The sequence below is a fragment of the Falco biarmicus genome, chromosome 3 (assembly GCF_023638135.1).
Source record: "Falco biarmicus isolate bFalBia1 chromosome 3, bFalBia1.pri, whole genome shotgun sequence".
In the NCBI taxonomy this organism is placed as follows: domain Eukaryota; kingdom Metazoa; phylum Chordata; class Aves; order Falconiformes; family Falconidae; genus Falco; species Falco biarmicus.
This window is the reverse complement of record NC_079290.1, coordinates 59,340,905-59,355,090: the sequence shown is the minus strand read 5'-3', so window position 1 is coordinate 59,355,090 and position 14,186 is coordinate 59,340,905. Positions and strand designations below refer to the sequence as shown.

Sequence of the window (14,186 nt, the reverse complement as noted above, 5' to 3'; positions counted from 1 at the left end):
GGAAGTGTGAAACTGAAGTCCACTGAAAACAATTTGCTTGGAAAAAAAACTTACCTTTAAGGAGCAGGATCACCATTGTTGGAACATACATCTTCTATTGGTGTGTTTTCTAACACTGGAATGATTCTGTGGGACTAATTCTATGTTGTGTCTCTGATTTTAAAACCGTTTTTGTTACTTCAGGCTGTGCCATAGCCTTTTCATCATGACTGACCATGTGTGCCTTCGTGTTCATCCTAAAATGTAATCAGATTTGCACTGTGTGCCTAAAAGATGGCTGGTCGGGAAATCCAGAGGAAAACAATGAATTCATTTAATGGTTATCATAGGGTGACATCTTCATAGCCTATATTGTCTGACTTTTGTAACTTTAAGTTATTTTAAAATGATTAACGAAGAACTCTGTGCTTTAGGGTGGATCTTTCTTTCATCTGGCAGTGTTACTACTTACCTAAATGAAAAAACAGAATTATAAAGGCTAGTGGTGATAGCAAACAGTGAACATTGGTTGTAGACTGTTCAAAGGTTTCTAAAGGAAAGGGAAATGTATACTTCTTACTTAAAAAATACATATTTATGGGTATATTCTAGTAAGATTGTGGCCAAATCTTTTGACGTGCTAAGGCGTCTGACCTACAGCTTCCCTGTCAAACATGGGTTACAGCGCAGGCACAGTCGCACACTTTAAAAAAAATCTTTCTGGTCCAAATGTCCAACTTTCTGCCCACCGTTCATTTCAAAGCAAAAATACTGAGCATAGGCACAGCAGTGTTAAGGAAACTAGCAAACCAACTAAAGCTAAGACAAGCAACCTATAGAACAAAAATCTGTCTAAGGATTACTGTGAGGGTGATGAGACACTGGACCAGGTTGCGCAGAGAAGCTGTGGATGCCCCATCCCTGGAAGTGTTCAAGGCCAGGCTGGATGGGGCTTTGAGCAACCTGGTCTAGTGGAAGGTGTCCCTGCCCATGGCAGGGGGGTTGGAACTAGGTGACCTTTAAGGTCCCTTCCAACCCAGACTATTCTGTGATTCACAAGGCTTAGTCACAGAGATCAGTGATGCCAGAAGTAAATTTATATGCTGAACTACTTAATTTCAATCTGGTATTTATGCTAATAACACTTTTGTAATTATGCTAATAAAATTTTGCTCTACGGTTAATATCATTCTTTTAATAACATATAAAATTTCCCCTCTCCTTTTGGAGTCTTTTTAAAATATAAGGAAACATTCCCAACACTCAGTTTCTCTCACCCTGCCCAACCTTACTATTGCTTGCATGAATGCAGTCAATGAGTAGGGTGGCTCTCAGAAACCAGGTCACTACAGCTGATGCATTAAAAAGACGTAGCTCAGATAGAGACACAGTATACAAGAATCTGTAGTACTGTAGGGTCTAAGGAGAGAAATATTCAACAAAGTGTATTGCTTGCTTTTCCAGGATTCTGAAGGAGTGGAAATCATGCTAGGAGTTTGTGCAAGTGGTCTCTTAATATATAGAGACAGACTCAGAATAAATAGATTTGCCTGGCCAAAGGTTCTGAAAATTTCCTACAAGAGGAACAACTTCTACATCAAAATCCGACCAGGGGAGGTAAGGGCATCCTGACACTCTTCAGTGAATGAACCTTTTCAAAAAACCCATGTTCTCATTGATTTGTTGATTTGGCCTGTCTTACAAGCCTTTTAACATTACTCTCCATTTATATTTTTTTAATTTGTGCTGATTTTCTTAGGAAAGAATAGGTAAATACTTTATTTAAAGTACAGGTAAAATCTTCTTTGGTGTTTCTCTGTTTACATCCATGGACTAACACAAAGAATAAGTACGTCCATCTGCATGTTAAAAGCTCATTCGTATTAAGAATACCTTGGGAATTTACAGAACATACTGCTTATTCGTGGAGCACTCGTTATCCACCATCATGTTGCATATTGAATTAGTCTCTCTTCATCTTACCCACTAAGAGTAGACAGGCCATACCAAATTTTATAAGCATATCAGACTAGTACATTTGGAGTCGGAGCAGAGAATCAGAGACTGATAAAAACGGAGTCAGGCATCCCTCTATGCAGCATTTTCAGTAGCTATGCACATTACTTCCCCCAGGAGCTCATGTTCTGGCTCTGGAGTAGGTGATGCGAAATCTCGTACAGTGAGTGCCCTCTCGTGGCTCAGCCGGCTGCATACCAAATGCCTACCTCATGGATTGACCCTGTGCTAACCCAGAAATAAGGTGATAAATCTTCGGAAAAATCCCAGGAGTAGTTCAGGATCATCACAGGCAAAGGAGTGTCTCCATTTGAAGTGCTGGTTCAATAATCAGTCTGCGATAGATGGAAAAACCCGTACCCGTTTTAGAGGGTGCAGCTGTACAGCAGGACAGTGGTGACCTGGCTGAGGATTGCCTTTTCTCCCTGGGTGCAGTGTGGCAGCTGGGAGTCCTGAGCCAGTGTCTCCAGTACTGACTTCATAAGTGACCTGGGAAATCTGCTGGGCTGCAGGGCCTGAGCCTTTATTTTTGAGTCCTACAAACCTACATCTCCTGCCTCTCAGCAGACACAGTTTTAGCAACCAACTTCCCAGTCTTCAGTTTGATTTTAAAAAAAACCCAAACAAGGAATAGCCGCTGATGTTCCCAATGCCCGCACTCCAGCTCTCCACCACTGAAGCCCTGTGGAGCTCTGCTGGTCTTGGTATGTAGCATCCTCTGCCCAGGTGGTCATAGTTCCTTATGCAAAATAATCAATGCAGTCTCTTTCTGAATCACATTTGATGGTAATGTGATTCACCATCCCATGTGTTGCTTATGTCATCTTTATTGTTCTGCTGTTTCCTGCCCTGTTTCTCTCTGTCAGCTCCCTGTAGGGATCCAGGCTTCCTTACAAGTGCCCTTCTGCCTACCTTTGCCCAATCACAGCAACACTATTGCACCTACTCGGCTATCTGCATGTAGCCATCAACACGTTACGGGGGTTGTAGCTGGCACAGCTTTTGCATCTGGAATGTATAAATCCGCAGCACAACCTAGAAAGGTCTCTTAGTATCCCCAGCCAACTCTTTCCAATTACCTGTCTTTTCCTCATCCTCCCCAGGAGATAAATTAACTAAAACCACTGTGATTTACTAACTGTAGTCCTTTCACTGTAAATCTCCTTAATCTAAGGCTGTGTGAGACCAGATCAGTCCCTGGGGACTATTGCTCCCCTCCAGGCTATTATCAGGCTTCCCACTGTTGTTTAAACTGGTAAAGTTAAAACAACAGGTTTAAAACACGTAAATGATGTTTTTTCTCAGAAGTCTCCCAAGTCTCAACAGATCTCTTTGTTCCTAAAGGGCATAAATCATCACTGCCACCATCAAAAACCTCTTGCTCATTATCTGGGTTTCCCCCAGAAAACGATCCTCAGAGCTTGCCATTGATTACCACTCACAGCTTCCTTCCCAGGCAGTGGTCTGTAGAATATGTATATATGTGGTTATATACATGAGCGTATATATTTACCCTTGCAATGAGATGATATAAATGGAGGAAATGAAGATGAACCTGTTTACACTGTCTAAAAATAGATGCACAGCATCAAATACATAGTTTTTCTTTTTTCCTACCTAGTTTGAGCAGTTTGAAAGCACTATTGGGTTTAAGCTGCCAAATCATCGTGCTGCAAAGCGCTTATGGAAAGTCTGTGTTGAGCACCATACATTTTTCAGGTATGTGGTTTTCTTTTTATAAAGGTGTGATATAAAATGCAACAGAAAAGACCAATTCTGTCAGCAGAGACAAACTCCTTCAAATCGTCTTTTTGACCACGAGGTATCTGAGCAGACAAGGGAAGGTTATTGCTTTTTCAAAATTTGAAATGTTTCACCCGAATTATTCATGCTATTTCAGATAGGTACTGAATGTTTAAAATCACCATATGGTACTAATTAATGGTTTTGCTTTATTTGTGCCATGGTATTTTCAGCTGCTATATTTAGAGAGATGAGGGACTCTGCTGCACTTCTGCACGTACGCTTGTATAGGGAGAACGACTTGTAGGGAAAGTTACTGGGGAATGTAAGAGTTTTTTTTGAAAAAAGGAGATTTTTAATTACATACGAAAATACAGACAGTAGTCGGTGGTGTCTATTTTGGTCACCCAGAATACCCAGTCCATAGCTGTAATTTTTGTATTACTGAGGAATTTTGCAGCTATGTTTTTGACATCTAAAGAAGACCTGAGAAAAGTTTGGGACAGTGGAATAAATGTTGTAATTAGTAGATACTGAGATGGTTAGCAAAGAGGTATTTAACAATGGAAACCCAAAAAATTGAGACATTCAATGGTGTGAAAGGGTGCCCAACACTTAAAACCCCCTCTCAAGATGTTTGGGAGGACTGAAGAATTTCTATCCTTTCTTAAAGCTATTGATTCAAGCTGTCTACATGTTCATATGAAACGCAGTCTTAACAGCAAAATATCTAAAAAGAAATTGAGCGTGCGTTTTTGGGGTGTTTTCTGATTTATAATGGAGAATCAATGTCTAAAGCATAAACTCCGTAGCAGGAGAATGGCTTCTTCGGCAGAGTCCCATAGCCAAAAGACAGAGGATGGAAAGGCTCTAACGTGAAAAATGTCTGCGTCCCTGTGAATGAATACTGCCCGACAGCATTCACTGGAAATCTGTTCTGGCCCTGTCCTCAGTATAGCAGTACCATGTAAAATTTGAAGTATGAGAGAGGTATGTGTATTTCAGCCCAAATTAGGGTCCCCGATACAAGGAATGCCTTGTGTTTAATTTTGAGGATTAGAAAATAATAAATCTGATTTTCAAGCAGGAAAAGACTGAGTAATTCTTGCCCATTAGAAAGAACTCAGCTCTTCAAATGCATTAGCTAAGTGGTTTTGTCATGGTGTATGAGAGGCATCCTTTGATTCCCTTTTAGCCGCAGATCTGTGAGGCAGAGGTTACGATGGAGAGCGATACCCAGCAGCTGCATTTCCTCCTCTGCAGAAATAGCGGACTGGTTTTTGGAGGAGGGGGAGTAATGGGTGCACTGCTTGGTGTGTTGTAGGCTCCTGCTGCCAGAAGCACCTCCAAAGAAGTTCCTCACACTGGGCTCCAAGTTTCGCTACAGCGGCCGGACGCAGGCACAGACGAGAAGAGCCAGCGCCCTCATAGACCGTCCCGCACCTTACTTTGAGCGGTCTTCTAGTAAACGTTACACTATGTCTCGCAGCTTAGATGGGGGTAAGGTCCTCTCAGTTGGCTTTGTCAAAAGTTACCATCACGGTGGTCACTGCTTTAGATTAGGTGTAAACCTCTGTCATCTCATCTCCTTGAGCTTCAGCTGGGTGGAGGCTGTGAGTACCTGTACCTGCACGTTCACGGCAGGGGTAGGGGAGGATGCAGGGATATACCGCACTACATCTACTGCTGCGGTTCTTAAAAAGTGTTTGCCTGGAGTTGGTCCTTGGGAGCCCACACTTTGTGGAGCCTCTCTCCTGGCTTCACAGCTGCAAAACACTTCCCTGCTTTGGGGAAGGATGGGACATCTGGATCTGCCAGCCTGGACCTGCCTGCCCAAGCAAGACAGGCTTCCAACGCTTTTTCGGGATTTGCATGAGTAACTGTTCGGGTTTAATTTGGCTTTTTTTCCTATGTAGGTTTTTCATTTAAGTGTAAGTTACAATTCATAAATTAATTATTTCCCTTGATTGAGCAATAACACTTGCTTCTGATTACCTCACATCCTGGTTGGACGAGCACTATCAGCCTTTTTCCACACATTGCTTTTGAAGGTGTGAGATGGAGAGTTAACATACGCAGGTTAATAGTACGTCCTTCCTCCTCTTCTCTTTCTCCATCACTCATGGAGGTTCTGCTGCTCCCTTACATTAAACCAGTATGTGGTTGAGTCTCAGCTACTTCATCAGCTGGTGCCTTTGTCAGCTGTTGAGTAAAAAGTAGTTGTAGTTTATTTTCATAAAAAAAAAAAAAAAAAAAGACTGAGTCAAATCCAGAATTGCAGCAGTTTAGGAAAGAAGAAAAAAAGGTGAATTCTCCTGCAGAATATCACAAATGAATTGCAATGAGTATAGCTGATGGTCGGGAGGGGGAGAAGCTTTGATTTAAAAGTACTAGTGACAAGCCTTCTTTTCTCCCCCTAAAGGTGCTGCTTGTCATTAATTATTTTGGAATCTTCTAATTCTGATGTGCTTCTTGCTCGTTACCAAGCAACTGGTGACCTGATTGCTGTGCATGTGTCTCAAAGCAGAAAATATCCTTCTGCATTATTTTGTTTGTAACATCTAAACAAGATGTCTTTCTCCACTCCCTTTGTTTTCACCCACCCTCTAAGCTTATTCCCAAGAGACAAGATACCTGAAATGCTTTTCCCCAGCATTTGCTAGACTCTGTGAGGTTTTTATGATGTTAATTTGCCTAACTGCAAATGGGGAAAAGAGGTTTTTTAATCAATGCTTACGATTTCTTCACTAATCTTGTTACTGTAACACAAATGTGGCTGTAACATTCTGCATTGTGATTACACTGTGATCCTGGCCCTGTCATGTTGCAGATGCCGGAAACTTTACAAATTTGAATAGCCCTGTTGACTTAGAAATCAGTTACGCAATAGTCAAGAGCAGGATCTGGGTTTATATTAATGTTTTGATTAAGTCCTAGCTGGAAATTTGCTATTTATTTGAAAACAATTTTTATATATTTAAGTTTGCTGAATTATGGAATGTTTAAGTCTTAAAATATTCTGGTTTGGTCCACTGAATTGAATGCCATCACTTCCCAGAATTTTTTAGGATAATGAGCTCGCTTAACTAGCAGACTTTAATACTCGATAACACAAAGACCCCATTTCTTGATTCTCAGACATTACGCCTGTGTTATATCAATATTGTCATTTCCTGTAATGCAGCACGTTACTTACCATGCATTTGATCTGCATTGTTAGATTCTGACAGATTTTAAAAAAATCTCTTCCACCCCCATGGCTGATGTCATAGCTGGTTCTCCTTATGTTTCCTGCCTGATAACTGTGGCAACACGTTGATTTTTTTCTGATGTTTTACTACAGTAGCACTTTTAATGGCTTGCTAACATTTAACAACTGTGTAATGCGCACATTAGCTACAGTAATGTGTGTATACACATGCATAATATATGTTTATGCATATAAAAGCTACAAGCTTTATTTCAAGTACACATTTTGTTTAAATGTATGCACATGCTTCTGGTTTCCTGAAACACGATGTAGTTGTGTTTTCAGCAATATCTGAAATGTTTTACTAACCCAGCTTTTTAATTTTATGCAGCTTCTCAGCAAAAGCTATTTCAGACTTTCCCTCTTTAAATATTTGCTTTTAGCATCAGTGAATGAAAACCATGAAATGTACATGAAGGATTCTGTGTCTGCTGCAGAGGTTGGTACTGGCCAGTACGCCACAACAAAGGGCATCTCTCAGACCAACTTGATAACCACTGTGACTCCAGAGAAAAAGGCAGAAGAAGAGAAAGATGATGAAGAGGGCAAAAAGAAAAGAGCAGAGGAAGTCACCCCGGTCTCAGCAGTGCGCCATGACACTAAGGTAGAGTTTTGAGGGTTTATTAAACTGACTGGCCTGGAGAGTGCTCAGAGAAATGCAGAATTGTTCAGGAGGGAGGGAGGAGATAACCTCGTTCTGTGAAAGGAAACTGGAATATACACGGTTGTATGTACGTGTATATACATGTCTTGAATCAATAGTTTTACAGTCCTTTTGCATTTCACATACAGTTGTAAAAGTTAGTTCCTGCCTCGGACTGTTTTTTGAGATCTGTTTAACAGCTAGCACAGTGGTTTTTACAAGGCATGCAAGAGCTCTTCGGGAAATACCCAAAAGTAGCCTGGCAGCACATGGTTTGTTCCTTTGGTCTTCAGTCATATTTTGACTTTAGTATGGTCGTCACGTTTGGGGTTTTTTTTGACAAGGCAACAAAATACTGCGTTCTTGTATGTAGCTCTGTGCTTTAAACAATTGTATTTTTCTCATTTACTTCTCATAATGCTCTGTTTCCTTGCATGTATTGCAATGAGCAATTTTCTCTATTAACTTTGGGGTATTAATATATTAGTATAAGCTTTTTTTTCTGGCTTACAAAAGCATTTGCTTCCCTTGTTTGAAGTTTTGCATTGAAGAAAACTGTTTTTATTGATGATTCTTTGCTCAGTTGTTAAATTTTATTCATCCCTCACCATCTCCAATCTCACCACCACTGCATACGTGTAGACACATGGCTGTACATTATATCTACTGAGTTACTAAGACAGGGTAAATCACCAAGGGGACAGAGAAGATACTGAATTGCAGAGATTGACAGTGAAGAGAATTAAGGTAGAATCAGAAAAGATAGGGTGTAAAATGTCCTGTGTTTCTTTTACATTGAGAAGAAAAAAGTATATGAAATGATCTAAGATAACATTCAAAAATGTACTGTGGAATGTACTTGCTAAACAAGTAAGATTTACCCTCTTCATTTATGAGGAAAAACTTCATGTATACCTTTACACCCACAAAACTGTCATGTGTACAAATGTTAGAATCTGAACTTCTAGCCTTATTGTATAAGGCCAGAAAGAGCTACATAGCTAAAGGATCAAGTCCTCAAAAATAGTCGCAATTAAGGTACCAAAAATCAGAAACGAACTGAATTACTGAAAATTGCAGATGAGAAAAGATTTTCTTTTGAAAGTGTGCGCTGTAATTGTAGCATTAAAAAAAATAATCTCTGTAAAAATTAACTGGGGTCCTGAAACTATTAATTTCTGCATGGAGAAACTGATGAAAATCGCATATGCAGAAAATATCCAATAGAAACTAATTTTGTTCCAAGTGTTTGTTAATTTAGGTCAATGGAAAGATCAGCTGCATTTTGAAGATTATCTGTTCCTTACGTATGGCTAGAAATAATCAAAGATCTCTTTAGGAGAATATTTTGATGGTACTTAAACCTGGACGAATGAATGATTTTTACTCCCACTCAAGAGGTGGGTTCTGTTTAAACCATCTGTTAATGGAGCTTCGGTTCTATAAGCATATAGAGATCTCAGTCATGTGTCCAGTCGACTTGCTAACAGCTTTGTCATTCAACATACAGAAAATGGGGTCTCAAGAAACACAGGACAAACTTGAAATCAAATTCCTATTTAAGGCTATTTAATTTTTATAGATAGGTTTTCAACTTTTCCACTAAAGATATTTTTCCTTTGTTTTATCCATATGTATTTAAGTGCCAGAAGTTATTCTAAATAGTAACACTGAGAAGATGTCAGTCAGTGAATAGTCTGTATTAGCGAAGAATAAATTTACTTTGGCTTTTTTGCCTTTACAATATAAAGAGAAGTTCTGTGTATTTAGCTCACATAAAGTCCTGTGAGTCCATCAGCATTACATTTTGACTTGAGCTTACTGCATTAAGCCCATAAAGAAGACATTTGTAAGCAGTTTGAAGTTAGGCTTGGTTTTGATTGCTGAATTTTGGAATACAGGTTGTCTGAACTGACAGGTTGGGTTTTTAACTGTTCTGGTTAGAGAAGAGAGAAGCAATATATTAAGAGGAAGGGAAGAAGCTCCTTTGTGTAAATATTGGGCTTAAATCCCATTCCTACTATTAATATACCTGGTAAAGATTAGGCTTAGTAGCTAGCGTTGCTGCAGCCTGTGTCTAAGATTTGGATCCTGCTTGTTGGCTCAGATTTGGCACCAGCTTGTACAGGCAAATGCTGTTCTGGCTTTGAAGACATTTTGCTGTTTAGAGCTGGGAGTGGCAGTGGGGCTGAATTGCCTTTTGTAGCTCCTCAGGGAAATGCATGGTGTATGGAGCAGCTCAGGCGCTTTGGGGTTGGGCATGGAGCCAGTGTGCCACTTCAGCTAAGTGTGCCTAGTTGACTTTGGCCAAAACATCCCAGATCCATCAGCATCGCGGCAGGTCTGTTGTACTGGGATATTTTGATGGTGATGGTGGTTGTTGTCCTTCTAAAGAGCAGTCATGGATGCCCACAGGGAGCTTGTTAGGTGACAGTCACCCCTCCTGCTGAATCACCTCTCTCTTCCTACCGTTTTTTTGTCCTTGAATGACCTTAAAGACTGATTGAATGCCCTACAAGTGGTGTATCAAAGCAAATCCTGCTTGTTGGTAGCCAGCGTTCTCTGCACTGTGGTAAAATTTGTAGCAAAGGTGCTGGGTACCTTTTTACGTCTTCGCTGTGGGTAAAGAGTCGCCTTCTGACTATGAGGAGATGTGTCTGTGTGGGGCACGGACCGCGCTCTGGTCAGCCCATCTCGGGATCCCCAGCGAGAGAGCATGGCACCTGCCTGGCCAAAGCCCTCAGCTCCCTTCTTTCAACTTGCTGCTGAAGCGGTGGGGTGCAGCGTAGAGGGGCAGCGGGGTGCATGGGTGGGCAGGGGCCAGCCCCCCAGCACTGGCTGCTCTGGCCCGTGGCGGGCAGCGGGGAGGGCAGGGCTGTGGGGATGCCTGGCAGTGGCCAGCCTGGGCGGTGATGGCAGCTCTGCTGAGGAGCTGGTCAGGCTGGAGTGGGTGTTGAGCCAGTGCAGTTTTTTCCATCAGTAACAGCTGACATGTGGATTTATGCCCCCCTAAACCAGAATGTGTTGTAGTTAGGTTTAGGACCTAGGTATTATATTTTTAATAAAATATTGTAATGGAAGAATTTGGACACATAGAGTTTTAAGATCCTTGGAGTTTTTATTACTACTGCTGAGGCCGACCAAGGCATAGATGGGAAGCATCTGGCCCCCAGTGGGTCTCCTCCTGACCGGAGGAGTGCTGTCACAAAGCAGTGTTGGTATTGGAAATACGTTCCCTCGTTTCTTTGTTGCTTTCCATGTACCTCATGTTTGAAAGCTCCTTATGGTGTGAATCCAGTCTTAAAGTAAGTGGAAATTGGCAGCACCTGGAATCTCACATATGGCTGTGAAGGTTTTTATGTAAATCATGTGCTGCAGATGACTAGACAAATGCTGAATCAAGAAGTTGTCTTTTGTAAGCTGTAGCCCTGATTCACTAATACTTGTGGTGTGCGGCACAGGAACATGCACCATTTAACTCAGGGGAAAGCTGTGGTGTTAAAATACTGTTTATAATTTTATATATATATTATTTATCATCACAGAAGTAAATTAACTAATTACAGTTTTCTTTTTGTCCTTTTGCTTCTGCGCCTTGTTTGCTGCTCTTTCTCCGTCACCAGCCATCTTTGCTTGGCACTGACTCCCACCACCCCTCACCGTCCTCTCAGCCTGGCCCCCATGTATCTTCAGCAAAGCTTCGCAGGAGATGCAAGGAGAGCGCCAGACCAAAGCCCTTAGGTTGTGAGGCGCTGAAAGAGAGTGCTCCAAAGCACGGCGAGTCGGAGCCAGACTCTGACAGAAAGGGGCGAGTTTGCTCCACCGAGCAAGACGTGGCTTTCGGCTATAAGCAAAAAGCCAGCAAAGGGGGAACGCTGTTTTCCTTCTCCTTGCAACTTCCAGAGTCATTTCCTTCCCTCCTGGATGACGACGGCTACCTGTCGCTCCCTAACCTCTCCGAAACCAACCTCCTGCCTGCCAGCGTGCAGCACTACCTTCCCATCCGCTCCCCCTCCCTGGTGCCTTGCTTCCTCTTCATTTTTTTCTTTCTGCTCTCTGCCTCTTTCTCAGTGCCATACGCCCTCACTCTCTCCTTTCCTCTGGCTATGTGCCTCTGCTACCTGGAGCCCAAGGCGGCCTCCTTGAGTGCCTCACTTGCCAATGACCTGAGTGACAGTTCAGAGGAAGAGGTGTGTACCTCGGCATCGAACACACTCTTTTTCGTGTTCAGTGCTTCAGTCCTAACCAGTGTTAGATTGCTGCAATAGTGGTCCTACTTTCAGAGCCTCATTTCTGTCTGTGCTGATATGTTAGAAGGGGTGGTTTTGGTTTTGGGTCGGGGTTTTTTTTTTCAGTTTGGGGGTTGTGGTTTTTTTCTTCTTCTTTATTTTTTTTTTTTTCTCGTGTTGGGAGTGCAGCTTGGGGCCCAGGGTTAGGCACAACACTGTGTGGAAGTGGCTTGTTTGAACTGTGTCAGCTGATGCAAAGTGACTTGCACTGAACAAATTGCCACTGATACTATATCTGAACCCACCAAGACCTTTTTCTTCCCCCTATCATTTTATCCTAGGGTTAGAATAGTTATCTAGATAGTGGGTATCAAGTACAATTTCCTGCATCATTAAATATACATGCATATATACGCGTATGTATTTACATTATATTTGTATAACTAGCTAGCAGTAATAATGAGCACCCTCACCAACTTCAGCATCTTCAAAATTCAGGTGAACTCAGCTTTTTGCAAGAGGCTATCGGCTGTAGCCCCAGCCTAGAAAAAGGCTTTCTGGTCCAGCAAAACCTGGATCTGGATTTTCAGCCTTGATCCCATCTCTGCTGCAGATTAAATTGTTTTCCCATGCTTAAATCCAATATATCAGTGAGAGGTCAGATTGGGACAGCTGTTCCGCAGCTGTTGGGGCAGCATGCCATGTGGGTAGTCTTGCTGTTTGCAGTTTTCAGTCAGCATTACCAAAACCAATGCCTCAAGCCACCTGGGTTATCACAGGCAGATAAACCAACTGCTGTAGGAGTCCACAGTGGTTCTGGGATCTGTGGATTGATACTACATCCAGAAGGAGGAAAGGAACCTGCTTGTTTAAGTAACAGAGTAACTGGCATCTGAGTCTTTGCTGGTGCCTAGTTATTCTTGGTTGACAGAATAAAATGAATGTATTTTCTTCTTGTTTTTCCTTTTCCCCCTTCATCTTCAAATGCAAAAATACGGGTTTGCTTTGTATGTAAAAAAAAATAGATGATCACAGACCAGTTGGCCGTTTGTAAAAAGCCATCTTGGCCACTTGTCGATGCCATTGCAGTAGTTGTCTTCAATAAACCAGCTTCCTCATCTAAACATTTGTGTAATCTGCCGCTGTTGGTTTTGTAAGACTTGGTGCAGGATTTCATTTCCTTTTTATGGAAAGTCAAAAATTGCATCAATTTATTTTGTAAAAACATTGTCTTTAGATGCTTTTGGCTCTGTGGTGCCTAACAACCAAATAATATTGTGCAATTTCTGATAAAAGGCATCCAAAATGTTGCTCTTTTATTTTGTGTCCTCATTTTGAGATAGCATTTAGGTCTCAATTTGCATTAGCTCTGCACTTGGATTAATGTAATAGCAATAACAGCATTAATACAGTGCCAGCTCCAGAGGCAATACCGAGGCAGTGTTTATGTAACACATTGGTCTGTTCTGCTTTTGGAAACGAGCACTTCTTTTTGTTAGTAAAGTTAGGAAGTATTGAGCATAAAAACTTATAAAATAGGCTTTTTAGTGTCGCTCTTTTACGAGGGTAATTACTCTGGCAGTGCTTCCTGGCAGATAACACAGACTTGTGCCTAATCCAGGGGGTATTTCTTGTTCAAAATATTGCATGAAAGTGAATATGTTTTAAATTTGGGCATGTCTGCATTACATTGGCAAAACAAATCACAGCAATTATAATTGCAAGTTAGAGGAGGTGCAGCTGCAGCATTGCAGGAGATCGCTGCCTTCCTTTCCTGCTCACTCCCTCGCCTGCCCACAAGCCCCAGCAGCAGCTGCACTGCAGCCCGCCTTGGAGCTGAGCCCCAACTTTCATACTCCCCACTCCCAAGGAGACCTGTCCTGCGCAGCCTTAATTCACCATTCCCTGCTCTGCGATAACCCCAGATCGTTATTTCAAGTAATTCAGTAATGCTGGCTTCAACTCCACAGCTGTTGATTGGCTTATTAGCAGACATATGTTGCAATAAAGTGAATTTTTTGCCTTATTTAGGATTTCATTGCTGCTATGGTAAAAGAAATAGGAAGCTTTCCCCCTCCCCCGTTCACAAAAGATTGCACACAGTGATGTAGAAGGCTACAGCCAGCATCCTGAACCAATCTCATACCTTGTTGAGCTCTGTTCTCCCTTCAGCAGTGCAGCTGGAGACAGTCCGTGCAGAGACAGAACCTCTCCCCTTAGATTTCATTAGCTTCTGTGTTTGTACCTTAGCAGCTAATATTTCTATTGATTTTTCTTTAATGTTCCCAGCTTCAAGTTCTTAAATGAACCCTGTGTGCCAGACTCA

The 14,186-nt window shown here is 41.8% G+C and overlaps 1 protein-coding gene across 31 annotated transcripts in view; it reads left to right on the top strand.

Moving 5' to 3' along the window:
* The window catches only part of EPB41L3 (erythrocyte membrane protein band 4.1 like 3), a 143,302-nt gene that overhangs the window by 111,170 nt on the left and 17,946 nt on the right, over positions 1-14,186 (top strand). For 17 of the 31 annotated variants that reach the window (XM_056331817.1, XM_056331813.1, XM_056331812.1 and 14 more), the window contains exons 9-13: positions 1,444-1,596; positions 3,617-3,714; positions 5,063-5,238; positions 7,372-7,592; positions 11,255-11,821. In XM_056331817.1, coding sequence (XP_056187792.1) covers positions 1,444-1,596; positions 3,617-3,714; positions 5,063-5,238; positions 7,372-7,592; positions 11,255-11,821 — 1,215 coding nt within the window. The remainder of the gene's footprint in view (positions 1-1,443; positions 1,597-3,616; positions 3,715-5,062; positions 5,239-7,371; positions 7,593-11,254; positions 11,822-14,186) is intronic. The other 14 variants (XM_056331820.1, XM_056331818.1, XM_056331824.1 and 11 more) reach the window with 3 other exon arrangements.